General features: G+C 45.7%; 1 protein-coding gene across 2 annotated transcripts in view; it reads right to left on the reverse strand.

The window, feature by feature from the left end:
• The window catches only part of zgc:158659 (uncharacterized protein LOC791141 homolog), a 41280-nt gene extending 26568 nt beyond the window's left edge, over positions 1 to 14712 (reverse strand). The window contains exons 1-11 of one of the 2 annotated variants that reach the window (XM_041986115.1): positions 14186 to 14707; positions 10233 to 10361; positions 8271 to 8374; positions 8036 to 8198; positions 7749 to 7958; positions 7576 to 7643; positions 2656 to 2784; positions 2534 to 2587; positions 2325 to 2434; positions 2086 to 2227; positions 141 to 226 (exon numbers count right to left, since the gene is read on the reverse strand). In XM_041986115.1, the coding sequence (XP_041842049.1) occupies positions 141 to 226; positions 2086 to 2227; positions 2325 to 2434; positions 2534 to 2587; positions 2656 to 2784; positions 7576 to 7643; positions 7749 to 7958; positions 8036 to 8198; positions 8271 to 8374; positions 10233 to 10317 (1151 nt within the window). In that variant the 5' untranslated portion in view covers positions 10318 to 10361; positions 14186 to 14707. Of the gene's footprint in view, positions 1 to 140; positions 227 to 2085; positions 2228 to 2324; positions 2435 to 2533; positions 2588 to 2655; positions 2785 to 7575; positions 7644 to 7748; positions 7959 to 8035; positions 8199 to 8270; positions 8375 to 10232; positions 10362 to 14185 lie in introns of both variants that reach the window. The other variant, XM_041986116.1, reaches the window with a different exon arrangement.
• Between the last annotated feature and the right edge of the window lie 316 nt (positions 14713 to 15028).

The raw sequence follows: 15028 nt of genomic DNA on the forward strand, positions 1-15028 counted from the left end.
TAAGATGAGATAAGATGAGATGAGATGAGATGAGATGAGATGAGATGAGATGAGATGATGAGATGAGATAAGATGAGATAATCATTTTTGTACCACACCGGGGAAATTTCAGTACTGTAGGTTTTCAGTGTGATGATTACCTGGGGTTGGAACAGGGGACTCTCTGTGTGTTGACGTTATCACAGAGTGGCTCTCCTCCATGATAGATACCTGTCCTTACATAAATCTGCACAAACACACATAAACACAGGTAAATATGTTGACATGTGACTTGAAATCACCCCAGACACCAAAAACACCTCACTGAGAACCAAAATAAATCTCCCTGGTTTTAACTAATCACATTTGTTGAGAAGATGAGAGACATACATGAAGAAGTCCTGAGAAGACAGCTGATGAGGAGATGAGAGACATACATGAAGAAGTCCTGAGAAGACAGCTGATGAGGAGATGAGAGACATACATGAAGAAGTCCTGAGAAGACAGCTGATGAGGAGATGAGAGACATACATGAAGAAGTCCTGAGAAGACAGTTGATGAGGAGATGAGAGACATACATGAAGTCCTGAGAAGACAGTTGATGAGGAGATGAGAGACATACATGAAGAAGTCCTGAGAAGACAGCTGATGAGGAGATGAGAGACATACATGAAGAAGTCCTGAGAAGACAGCTGATGAGGAGATGAGAGACATACATGAAGAAGTCCTGAGAAGACAGTTGATGAGGAGATGAGAGACATACATGAAGAAGTCCTGAGAAGACAGCTGATGAGGAGATGAGAGACATACATGAAGAAGTCCTGAGAAGACAGCTGATGAGGAGATGAGAGACATACATGAAGAAGTCCTGAGAAGACAGTTGATGAGGAGATGAGAGACATACATGAAGAAGTCCTGAGAAGACAGTTGATGAGGAGATGAGAGACATACATGAAGAAGTCCTGAGAAGACAGTTGATGAGGAGATGAGAGACATACATGGAGAAATCCTGAGAAGACAGCTGATGAGGAGATGAGAGACATACATGAAGAAGTCCTGAGAAGACAGTTGATGAGGAGATGAGAGACATACATGAAGAAGTCCTGAGAAGACAGTTGATGAGGAGATGAGAGACATACATGAAGAAGTCCTGAGAAGACAGTTGATGAGGAGATGAGAGACATACATGGAGAAATCCTGAGAAGACAGCTGATGAGGAGATGAGAGACATACATGAAGAAGTCCTGAAAGGACAGCTGATGAGGAGATGAGAGACATACATGAGGAATATCTGAGAAGACAGAGTGACACATGGAATAGGACATAAATTAAGACAGTAGCTGAGAGAGACTGCTGAGGAGACAGGTTGTTGAAAGTAAACAGTCCTCCAATTTCAAACATGGAACAAAGGACAGTCTGAGGACAACTGTGGACACACTACACCAAAGCAGACAGACCGGACTAGATCCTTGTCCCTGTCTCTGAAGTTTACGCTAACCCAGGTAGAACACACTGAAACAGAAAACAGGTTGAACATCTAACGTCTGTGGACACAGACTGTGACTACCGACAGACACAAGAGAAAAACAAACACAATGACAAGTATGAGGGACTGAAAGAGGACAAATGTAGAACATACAACATGAACAGATTAAGCCCAGACAGAAGACAGCAGACCTTGTCAACGTCTCTGATGTTAACAATAACGTAGGCAGAATAAATTGAGAGTAAGAAGAGTACCAGGCAGATAGAGGACATTGAGGACAGGGGACACTGAAGAAAAACATGGGAAACATTATAGACACGAAGGACCAAAGACCTTATCAATGTCCCTGATGTTGACACTGACATAGGTGGACCGATGGACCGAGACTAAGAAGAGTACCAGGCAGATAGAGGACATTGAGGACAGGGGACACTGAAGAAAACATGGGAAACATTATAGACACGAAGGACCAAAGACCTTATCAATGTCCCCGATGTTGACACTGACATAGGTGGACCGATGGACCGAGACTAAGAAGAGTACCAGGCAGATAGAGGACATTGAGGGCAGAGGAAATTTAGAAAACCTGTGGAACATTACAGAGATTGAAGACCAAAGACCTTGTCAATGTCCCTGATGTTGACGTTGACGTAGGTGGCACAGAGCAGCCGGACCCTTAGTAGAGTGTTGAAGGCCCAGAGAGAACGAGGAGGAGAACCATCCACTCCTCCTGGACAGGGAGATGGCTGAGGAGTCCTCCGACTAGAACATAAACATCATGTCATCGGGACACTTGCAGCACACCTGTACCTGCTCCTGATTGGTTATGACACTTGTTTCTAAGAGACTGCCCACTTACCTGTAGGAAGGCGTGACAAAGCCAGAGGCAGGGAGCTGAGAGTAAAGACTGTCTTTGGACACAAGCATCAGGTGGGGAAGACGTCCCACTATAATACATGAACGAATGTACTGCAGACAGATGAGGGGACAGGTGGAGACAGGTGGACATAATCAGATACGTCCACAGGAAAGAGACACACAGCTGAGGTTTCAGACTGGAGGGATTACCTTGTACTGGCTGAGAGGAAACTTCTCTAATAGGTACTCATCACAGCCACACACCTGAGGGATGCAAACATGTGATCCATACAGACAAGTACGTTCAGAATACGGGTGAAACAGACGGGTACCTTCAGGATGTACTGGCCCTGGTACTCCTGCACACAGAGACGCAGCTGCTGAGGGGACAGGTGCATTGATCGGCTCTTCTTCCTTATGGATTCAGCAATCAGCTGCTCAGGTAAACTGTCATGGTTCACCTGGACACAGAAACACCCGGTAAACCTTTCAGTTCTGTCAGCTGCCTGCAATCAGATGACCATCAGCAACTTTATCTGTCCTCACAGACCAGAACCCAGAGAGGACAGACATTTCCTCATAGACCAGAACCCAGAGAGGACAGACATTTTCTCAAAAACCATAACCCCACAAGGACAAAAATGTGTCCTCATAGACCAGAACCCAGAGAGGACAGACATTTCCTCATAGACCAGAACCCAGAGAGGACAGACATTTCCTCAAAAACCATAACCCCACAAGGACAAAAATGTGTCCTCATAGACCAGAACCCAGAGAGGACAGACATTTCCTCAAAAACCATAACCCCACAAGGACAAAAATGTGTCCCCATAAACCAGAACCAAGAGAGAGGACAGACATTTCCTCAAAAACCATAACCCCACAAGGACAAAAATGTGTCCCCATAGACCAGAACCCAGAGAGGACAGACATTTCCTCAAAAACCATAACCCCACAAGGACAAAAATTTCTCCTCGTAGACCAGAACCCAGAGAGGACAGACATTTCCTCAAAAACCATAACCCCACAAGGACAAAAATTTCTCCTCGTAGACCAGAACCCAGAGAGGACAGACATTTCCTCAAAAACCATAACCCCACAAGGACAAAAATGTGTCCTCATAGACCAGAACCCAGAGAGGACAGACATTTCCTCAAAAACCATAACCCCACAAGGACAAAAGTATGTCCTCATAGACCAGAACCCAGAGAGGACAGACATTTCCCCATAGACCAGAACCCAGAGAGGGCAGACTTGTCCTCATAGACCAGAACCCCACACGGAAAAAAATGTGTCCTCATAGACCAGAACCAAGAGAGAGGACAGACATTTCCTCAAAAACCATAACCCCACAAGGACAAAAATGTGTCCTCATAGACCAGAACCCAGAGAGGACAGACATTTCCACAAAAACCATAACCCCACAAGGACAAAAATGTGTCCTCATAGACCAGAACCCAGAGAGGACAGACATTTCCTCAAAAACCATAACCCCACAAGGACAAAAGTATGTCCTCATAGACCAGAACCCAGAGAGGACAGACATTTCCCCATAGACCAGAACCCAGAGAGGGCAGACTTGTCCTCATAGACCAGAACCCCACACGGAAAAAAATGTGTCCTCATAGACCAGAACCAAGAGAGAGGACAGACATTTCCTCAAAAACCATAACCCCACAAGGACAAAAATGTGTCCTCATAGACCAGAACCCAGAGAGGACAGACATTTCCACAAAAACCATAACCCCACAAGGACAAAAATGTGTCCTCATAGACCAGAACCCAGAGAGGACAGACATTTCCTCAAAAACCATAACCCCACAAGGACAAAAATGTGTCCTCATAGACCAGAACCCAGAGAGGACAGACATTTCCGCATAGACCAGAACCCAGAGAGGGCAGACTTGTCCTCATAGACCATAACCCCACAAGGACAAAAATGTGTCCTCATAGACCAGAACCCAGAGAGGACAGACATTTCCCCATAGACCAGAACCCAGAGAGGACAGACATTTCCTCATAGACCAGAACCCAGAGAGGACAGACATTTCCTCAAAAACCATAACCCCACAAGGACAAAAATGTGTCCTCATAGACCAGAACCCAGAGAGGACAGACATTTCCTCAAAAACCATAACCCCACAAGGACAAAAATGTGTCCTCATAGACCAGAACCCAGAGAGGACAGACATTTCCTCAAAAACCATAACCCCACAAGGACAAAAATGTGTCCTCATAGACCAGAACCCAGAGAGGACAGACATTTCCCCATAGACCAGAACCCAGAGAGGGCAGACTTGTCCTCATAGACCATAACCCCACAAGGACAAAAATGTGTCCTCATAGACCAGAACCCAGAGAGGACAGACATTTCCCCATAGACCAGAACCCAGAGAGGACAGACATTTCCTCATAGGCCAGAACCCAGAGAGGACAGACATTTCCTCAAAAACCATAACCCCACAAGGACAAAAATGTGTCCTCATAGACCAGAACCCAGAGAGGACAGACATTTCCTCAAAAACCATAACCCCACAAGGACAAAAATGTGTCCTCATAGACCAGAACCCAGAGAGGACAGACATTTCCTCAAAAACCATAACCCCACAAGGACAAAAATGTCTCCTCGTAGACCAGAACCCAGAGAGGACAGACATTTCCTCAAAAACCATAACCCCACAAGGACAAAAATTTCTCCTCGTAGACCAGAACCCAGAGAGGACAGACATTTCCTCAAAAACCATAACCCCACAAGGACAAAAGTATGTCCTCATAGACCAGAACCCAGAGAGGACAGACATTTCCCCATAGACCAGAACCCAGAGAGGGCAGACTTGTCCTCATAGACCAGAACCCCACACGAAAAAAATGTGTCCTCATAGACCAGAACCCAGAGAGGACAGACATTTCCTCAAAAACCATAACCCCACAAGGACAAAAATGTGTCCTCATAGACCAGAACCCAGAGAGGACAGACATTTCCTCAAAAACCATAACCCCACAAGGACAAAAATGTGTCCTCATAGACCAGAACCCAGAGAGGACAGACATTTCCTCAAAAACCATAACCCCACAAGGACAAAAATCTGTCCTCATAGACCAGAACCCAGAGAGGACAGACATTTCCCCATAGACCAGAACCCAGAGAGGGCAGACTTGTCCTCATAGACCATAACCCCACAAGGACAAAAATGTGTCCTCATCGACCAGAACCCAGAGAGGACAGATATTTCCCCATAGACCAGAACCCAGAGAGGACAGACATTTCCTCATAGACCAGAACCCAGAGAGGACAGACATTTCCTCAAAAACCATAACCCCACAAGGACAAAAATGTGTCCTCATAGACCAGAACCCAGAGAGGACAGACATTTCCTCAAAAACCATAACCCCACTAGGACAAAAATGTGTCCTCATAGACCAGAACCCAGAGAGGACAGACATTTCCTCAAAAACCATAACCCCACAAGGACAAAAATGTGTCCTCATAGACCAGAACCCAGAGAGGACAGACATTTCCTCAAAAACCATAACCCCACAAGGACAAAAATGTGTCCTCATAGACCAGAACCCAGAGAGGACAGACATTTCCTCAAAAACCATAACCCCACAAGGACAAAAATGTGTCCTCATAGACCAGAACCCAGAGAGGACAGACATTTCCTCAAAAACCATAACCTCACAAGGACAAAAATGTGTCCTCATAGAACAGAACCTAGAGAGGACAGACATTTCCTCAAAAACCATAACCCCACAAGGACAAAAATGTGTCCTCATAGACCAGAACCCAGAGAGGACAGACATTTCCTCAAAAACCATAACCCCACAAGGACAAAAATGTGTCCTCATAGACCAGAACCCAGAGAGGACAGACATTTCCTCAAAAACCATAACCCCACAAGGACAAAAATGTGTCCTCATAGACCAGAACCCAGAGAGGACAGACATTTCCTCAAAAACCATAACCCCACAAGGACAAATATGTGTCCTCATAGAACAGAACCTAGAGAGGACAGACATTTCCTCAAAAACCATAACCCCACAAGGACAAAAATGTGTCCTCATAGAACAGAACCTAGAGAGGACAGACTTGTCCTTATAGACCAGAAGCCGGAGAGAAGACACTTGAAGATCTTTCTTTCTCCCGGTAGGATGTGTTGGTACCAGTCCCAGGTCACGAGGTATCCTGACCAGATGCCTGATCCACTAATTTGGCTCCTCTGGATGTGGAGGAGCTCTGATCTCCTCCTGGATCACTGAACTTTTCATCCTATCTTCAAGAGGGAGTCCAGATATCCTTAAGAGGAAATTCATTTCATCTGCTTGTATTCATGATCTGTTTCTCTTAGACAGTACCCACAGCTAATGACCAGAGGTGAGGGTAGGAATGCAGATCAACCGGTAAAAATTCCTCATCACTGCTGAAGCTTCACTGATCCTCCTGTAGATCTCCCAGTCCATCCTTTCCTCACTCCTGAACAAGACCCTGAGATACTTGAACTCTTCCACTTGGGGCAGGACCTCATTCCCGACCTGGAGAGAACACTGCATCCTTTTTCCAGCTGGTAATACCATCTCTGCTCCAAACTGGATCTGGAAGAGCTGATTCTTATCTAAACTGCTTCACACTTGGCTGTGATTCAATCCAGAGTTGGAGATCATGGCCTGATGAAGTCAACAGAACCACATTATCTGTAAAGCAGAGACCAGATCTTTAAGCTACTAAACTGGACCCCCTCAACACCTCAGCTGCACCTACGAATTTTGTCCATGAAAGTTATGAACAGAATCAGTGACGAAGGGCAGCCTTGGAGGAGTCAAACTGCAGCTCCTCTATCCCAGGTTCAGCTATCCAATGGGTTCTCCTCTCCAGGATCCCTGAATAGACCTTACCAGGATTGTGATCCTCTGTAATTAGAACACATCCTTTGGTTCCCCTTCTTAAAAATAGGGACCCAGTCTGCCAGTCCAGGGGCACTATCCTCAATGTCAACGTAATACTGCAGAGGTGTGTCAACCAAGACATCCCCACAGTCTCACCAACCTCGGGGCCCTGCTATGGAGGAGCCAGCATTCAGCCTCAGAGATATGGAAGGCATATCAGTGGGGCTAAGGGAGTCTTCAAAGTATTCTCTCCATCAAGCTACAATGTCCCAAGTTGAGTTACTGTCATCTCATCCCCACTTTACAAAGTGTTGATGGCGCCCTGCTTCCCCTTCTCATTCCACCTGAAGCATGGAGCTCATACAAACCTTCAAAGTGTACTTCTGTTTGGAGTTAGATGGAGACACAATCACCCAGATGGTCACGATCAGCCGGCCTGCAAAGAGAGAGGTAAGTGGACTCAAACATTTCTGGAAAGGTAGACGTCCGCAGCAGGACAGGTACATACAGACATTTACAGGGAACAGAAGTGTCTCAGCACCTTTGTCCAGCTTGCTGTAGATGTGTGGGGGCAAATGAGGGCTAGACTCCACATTAGGGGGATAAACATATAGGGCCTGACTGTGGGCCCCACCCCCTTCCCTCTCCTCCATGGCTTCTCTGCACACACTCAGTATGGAGCGACGGAAGTCCTGGATTTCTGGGTCCTTCATCATCTCAAACTCACAAACTGGCATCCCAATTGCAAACCCTGTAGGGTGGCAGGGTTAGTCTGGAGCAGAGACGGTATTACCAGAATGATGACAACTGGAAGGGGGTGAATCCTACCAATCTCCCGGTTCAGAATCTTCTCCTCACGGTTTCCCAGCGGTTCAATGACCTTCAGGATTGGGTGAAAGAGTCGCAGGTCACACAGGCGACGAGTCTCATCGTAGAATTCCTCTCGCTCTGCCTCCTGGGTCACGCCCACAAAGATGTAGCATGACTCTTCCTGGGCAATCAGAGGGCAGAGGTCAGAGCTGCTAGGTGTAATGTGTGAAGTCCCAGGTAGCAGTAGGTGTACCTGAAGCAGGTGGTAGAGTGGGTACTTCCTGGCCTCTATAAAGAGCTGCTGCTTAATGCTGATGAGGGGCATTTCTCTAAGGCACTCCAGACTCACCATCATCCCTGAAACACATGAAACACTATGAACAAATACACAAAGTAGAAGTCCTGCAAAGGACCGGCGACCGGTCCAGACCCTGCCTCTCGCCGGCTGACTGCTGGGATAGGCTCCAGCTGAACTGGATAAAGCCGAATAGAAAATGAATAAATGAGCAGCAAAACACAGTGGAAAACACACTGGACATGTGGTAAAAAAAATACAGCAGAAACAGTGGAAAACACACTGGACATGTGGTAGAAAAATACAGCAGAAACAGTGGAAAACATACTGGACATGTGGTAAAAAAATACAGCAGAAACAGTGGAAAACACACTGGACATGTGGTAAAAAAATACAGCAGAAACAGTGGAAAACATAGTGGACATGTGGTAGAAAAATACAGCAGAAACAGTGGAAAACACACTGGACATGTGGTAGAAAAATACAGCAGAAACAGTGGAAAACACACTGGACATGTGGTAGAAAAATACAGCAGAAACAGTGGAAAACACACTGGACATGTGGTAAAAAAATACAGCAGAAACAGTGGAAAACACACTGGACATGTGGTAGAAAAATACAGCAGAAACAGTGGAAAACATACTGGACATGTGGTAAAAAAATACAGCAGAAACAGTGGAAAACATAGTGGACATGTGGTAAAAAAATACAGCAGAAACAGTGGAAAACACACTGGACATGTGGTAAAAAAATACAGCAGAAACAGTGGAAAACACACTGGACATGTGGTAAAAAAATACAGCAGAAACAGTGGAAAACACACTGGACATGTGGTAGAAAAATACAGCAGAAACAGTGGAAAACATAGTGGACATGTGGTAAAAAAATACAGCAGAAACAGTGGAAAACATAGTGGACATGTGGTAAAAAAATACAGCAGAAACAGTGGAAAACACACTGGACATGTGGTAAAAAAATACAGCAGAAACAGTGGAAAACACACTGGACATGTGGTAAAAAAATACAGCAGAAACAGTGGAAAACATAGTGGACATGTGGTAAAAAAATACAGCAGAAACAGTGGAAAACACACTGGACATGTGGTAAAAAAAATACAGCAGAAACAGTGGAAAACATAGTGGACATGTGGTAAAAAAAATACAGCAGAAACAGTAGAAAACATAGTGGACATGTGGTAAAAAAATACAGCAGAAACAGTAGAAAACATAGTGGACATGTGGTAAAAAAATACAGCAGAAACAGTGGAAAACATAGTGGACATGTGGTAAAAAAAAATACAGCAGAAACAGTGGAAAACATAGTGGACATGTGGTAAAAAAATACAGCAGAAACAGTGGAAAACATAGTGGACATGTGGTAAAAAAATACAGCAGAAACAGTGGAAAACATAGTGGACATGTCGTAACAAAATACAGCAGAAACAGTGGAAAACATAGTGGACATGTGGTAAAAAAGTACAGCAGAAACAGTGGAAAACATAGTGGACATGTGGTAACAAAATACAGCAGAAACAGTGGAAAACATAGTGGACATGTGGTAAAAAAATACAGCAGAAACAGTGGAAAACATAGTGGACATGTGGTAAAAAAATACAGCAGAAACAGTGGAAAACAGTGGACATGTGGTAAAAAAATACAGCAGAAACAGTGGAAAACATAGTGGACATGTGGTAAAAAAATACAGCAGAAACAGTGGAAAACATAGTGGAAACTTATTAGAAACAATAGGAATTTACTAAACACAATAGAGACAAATAAATGCAACAGAAAAAAACTCAGTAGAAAACACAACAGACACACAGTATAAATACAGCAAAAATACAGTGGAAGCATTAGAAAAACAATAGAACAATTAGAAAACACCATAGACATGGAAATTAAATAGAAAATGGAGACTCGCCATTAGGGAGGCAGCAGTCCACCCGGATCTGAGGGGGCATCAGATGGAGTCCCCATAGTTCACCTGATGATGGCCTAGGCGCCATGGCAACCACCAATCCCGATGTGGTTCACCTCAGTGTAGGGCTACCTGTAGAAACAGACTTCCTGTTATCATGTTCCCCATGATTCCGGGTTCTTTTTCTCCTCAGAATTTCTCATATAGAGTAAAATGACCTGGTGTTTGATATGGGCAGCGCTGGACACCGGGACACTGGGACACCGGGACACTGGGACCAGTAACAACACGATGGAACAACAACCATATAGAGGACAGTTGCTTGTGAACGTGTAGAGAGTTATGTTATGTGAAGTGTGAATCCAATTTTCTTTATACCAACTCTCTGAGAATAGAATGAAGTCAAATGTAGAAAAAAAATCTAAATAATAAAACTCACCAACAATGCTCTTATATACATCTATTTATCTCACTGTACGCTGGTTATTTTCAGTAGTGATGATAGTTAGCATCACTACTCATTTTAATGATGGAAGCATTGTTAATAATACCAATAAAGGTAACGACTGTCATGATCATGGGCTGTGTGTGGGTCATGTTTGTCGTTTTCTAGTTATGGTTTTGGGTTTATAGTTCTGGTTTTTGTCGTTAGTTTCTGCTTTAAGATCATGGTTTGGGTTTTTGGCTTTGTCATGTTAAGCTAGTTTTTTCCTTGTGTGCTCTGTGGTTTCTGTTTCTGCCTCGTTAGAACACCTGGTCTAATTATTCATCCACTTCACCTGTTTCTCATTACTCCCTCCGTGTCCTTGGTTTCCAGTTACTCCTCGTCAGATCCTTATATGTGGTACATGTTGTATGGATTATCCCTGTCGTGTATGGTTCCCTGTCTTGAGTTTTGGGAAATAAACCTTGTCACCTGCACCGATTCTGCCTCCTGCCCGGACTGCCTGCAATTGGGTCCTCACTTCCACCGCCAATTCATGACAGAAGGATCTGACCAGAAATGGACCCAGCAGGCAGAAAAAAACGGCTCAGCATTGACCAAGAGGGCCTCCCTACATTCCATCTGCAGTACTGGAGAGATGGCTATGGGGAGTGATCCCTGGATGAGGGATTCCCCTGACATGGACCGGTCTCATTCAGATGAGGCTGAAGTGGTGGCGGACTTCTCAGACAGGGGATTCATCTGAGAGATCCCCATTCTGGGGGTCCAGACTGGCGACAACCAAGACAACGTCAGAGACCACGACAACGTCAGGGACCAAGACAACGTCAGAGACCGAGACAACGTCAGAGACCAAGACAACGTCAGAGACCGAGACAACGTCAGAGACCACGACAACGTCAGAGACCGAGACAACGTCAGAGACCACGACAACGTCAGAGACCGAGACAACGTCAGAGACCGCGACAACGTCAGAGACCGAGACAAAGTCAGAGACCGAGACAACGTCAGAGACCACGACAACGTCAGAGACCGAGACAACGTCAGAGACCACGACAACGTCAGAGACCGAGACAACGTCAGAGACCACGACAACGTCAGAGACCGAGACAACGTCAGAGACCGAGACAACGTCAGGGACCGAGACAACGTCAGAGACCGAGACAACGTCAGAGACCGAGACAACGTCAGAGACCGAGACAACGTCAGAGACCGAGACAATGTCAGAGACCACGACAACGTCAGATACCAAGACAACGTCAGAGACCAAAACAACGTCAGAGACCATGACAACGTCAGATACCGAGACAACGTCAGAGACCGAGACAACGTCAGAGACCGAGACAACGTCAGAGACCGAGACAACGTCAGAGACCACGACAACGTCAGAGACCGAGACAACGTCAGAGACCACGACAACGTCAGACACCGAGACAACGTCAGAGACCACGACAACGTCAGGGACCGAGACAACGTCAGAGACCGAGACAACGTCAGAGACCACGACAACGTCAGGGACCGAGACAACGTCAGAGACCGAGACAACGTCAGACACCGAGACAACGTCAGAGACCACGACAACGTCAGGGACCGAGACAACGTCAGAGACCGAGACAACGTCAGAGACCACGACAACGTCAGGGACCGAGACAACGTCAGAGACCGAGACAACGTCAGAGACCACGACAACATCAGAGACCACGACAACATCAGAGACCGAGACAACGTCAGAGACCTGCTACTGGTGGTCCTCCCCCTGAAAACCGTGGGTCTGGAGGTCTGAATGAGCTTTGAATGAAGCGTGCGTCCTCTGCAGGGTCATTAATAAAAGACCGAGCCATGGTAACCAGAAAGGAAGCCTGTCTCTATCTATCTATACCTTCCTCCGTCCATCTCTTTAGACCAGCTTTCTCTCTTTAAACACCTCGGCCTGTATGGACGGGGCTCAGCTGATCCCAGTTTTACTGGTAGCCAACCAGAGACAGTGGAGGTCGGGTTCCTGAACCTGGGGAGGGTTAATAAGGTGTTAACTAGTTTTAATGAACACCATGTTCTTTTTATTTCATGTTCAGTACGTGTATAGTCGTGTTTCTTTAGTTAAACTGGTGCTGACACAGTTATGATGTAATATCAGGTGTTTCTTATTTTATACCAGAATGAGGCGGAGCAGCTCTACCAGGTGGAGCAGTTCTACCAGGTGGAGCAGCTCTACCAGGTGGAGCAGTTCTACCAGGTGGAGCAGCTCTACCAGGTGGAGCAGTTCTACCAGGTGGAGCAGCTCTACCAGGTGGAGCAGCTCTACCAGGTGGAGCAGCTCTACCAGGTGGAGCAGCTCCACCAGGTGGAGCTTTCTTTAGTCTGTATCAAACCTTAGAGACACGGCTAAGCTAAACGTTAGACTGCCCCCGAACAAGCTAGTTTTGGTGCATCGGTTACCATGGTTACACAGCAGCATTCACATAAGCCACGTAGATGGAACAGAACTCTGGATTAAATGAGCCAGACTTAAAGCTTTCCCTTCATCCAGCTTCATGGAACACCCCCCTGGTCCGGATCAGACTGGTTCTCCAGGACTAGTTACTATGGTAACTGAGATATAATCAGACTTTGATGATCCAGACTTGTGGACATAAATCCGGAATCCTGCTTTCTGGAAAACTGCTCAGATCTCAGTATTTGCTTTTTAACGTGTTTTCTGGCTCAGAGTAAAGTTTATCTTTCAGATTCAGAAACATCCAGAACGTCAGGTTTTCCCTCGTACGTCCACGTCTTCCTCACGTCTCATTGTCTCCGAGTCTTTGTGTTTTCTAACAAAGCGTCAAACAAAGAAAGTAGGACACACACACACACACACACACACACACTGGGAAACAAAAGCAGCAGAGTAATCAGAGTATTTCTGCAGATTATAGCACACATGCTGCTGCTTTTGTTTCTGTGTGTGTGTGTGTGTGTGTGTGTTTGTGTGTGTGTGTGTGTGTGTGCGAGGAAGCCGGCTTCCTTCATTTCACTTCCTGTTGACCAGCTGATGTAAAGGAGCAGTCCGTGATGTCAACCAAACCTCCGTCCACACTTTATTTACACTCTGATGGTAAACAAACAACGAACAGCTGATCTCAGTCAGGAAGGAATCGAAACACAAACAACTCAACGAATCAACAAACAACCATCGTTGTTGTTTATTTACTGACAAAGTTTATGTTTGTTGTTTCACTGATGCATCAAATGTTCAACAAAGAAAATGATGACATCACGGAAACATCATGTGATCTTTAACCTTCGGGTTATTGGTCCTTCCACAGTGATGGCTTGATTGACAGGTTTGTTATGATGTCACAAACAGAACACACACTTACATCACCTCTACATCACGTCCTCCTCTTCGTCTCCTCCTGACCTCAGACTATTAAATGGTTGCCATGACAACAGCAGTGAGAGCATCAGTGTGTATGAAGCAGATGAAGAGGAGGAGGAGGAGGAAGAAGGACTCTTTGTTCGGAGTGAGGCTCACCTGAGTTCGTTCCTGTCTCTCCAGTCATGCCGTCCTCCCCTCTTTGTCTCCTCATGCCAGAACCGGTGGATCCATCAGAGTTCCTGCCCTGTACAAACAGACCCAGACCCTGTTCCGGTCCTGGACCTGGTCCTGAAGCCAATCCCGGCCCCAGTTTGGGTCCCGGTTCCCTCTTGCTGTCAGAGAACAAGCAGTGTATCTGGGGGGCTCGGGGGGCTGCAGTGGCGGGAGGGAAGCGGCTTCTGGCCGGCAGCAGCAGAACAATGTGTTTGAGAGGATGAGGAGGAGGAAGGGGGGCTTAGGTGTGGGCGCTTCCTGCCATCTTAAAGGGCCAGTGGCCCCCAAAGACTGGAGAGAGCAGACAGAGCTCTCACTCTGTTACAGATCCATGATTTATGACAGATGTGCAGGATCTCCAATTTAAAGCAGAGACCAGGGCTGGTTGGAGCAGAATAACTAAGCTAGTAATCCTAAACATGATTCAAGTAGGAGTAAAATATAGTAATCCTAACAAAAATATACAAAGTGGTTTACAGAAAACATTAACAGCATCACAGATGGAGCAAAGAAACCATCAGATCTGAGTCTATCAACACTCCCAGGTTACCAACTTGGTCGGTGGTTTTAAGAACCCGAGTCTCCAGGTGTTAACCAATGCTGACCCTCTTCTCTTTCTACCAAACAGAATAATCTCAGTTTAATCTTCATTTAATTGTAGAAAATTCTCCTTCATCCAGGTGTTTATTTGCTCCAGACTCTGACACAATAAGTCTGTTGCACTGCAGTCATCTGGTGACAGAGACATAAAGTTGTGTATCATCAGCATAACTTTGATAATTAATG

The sequence above is a fragment of the Melanotaenia boesemani genome, chromosome 5 (assembly GCF_017639745.1).
Source record: "Melanotaenia boesemani isolate fMelBoe1 chromosome 5, fMelBoe1.pri, whole genome shotgun sequence".
NCBI lineage: Eukaryota > Metazoa > Chordata > Actinopteri > Atheriniformes > Melanotaeniidae > Melanotaenia > Melanotaenia boesemani.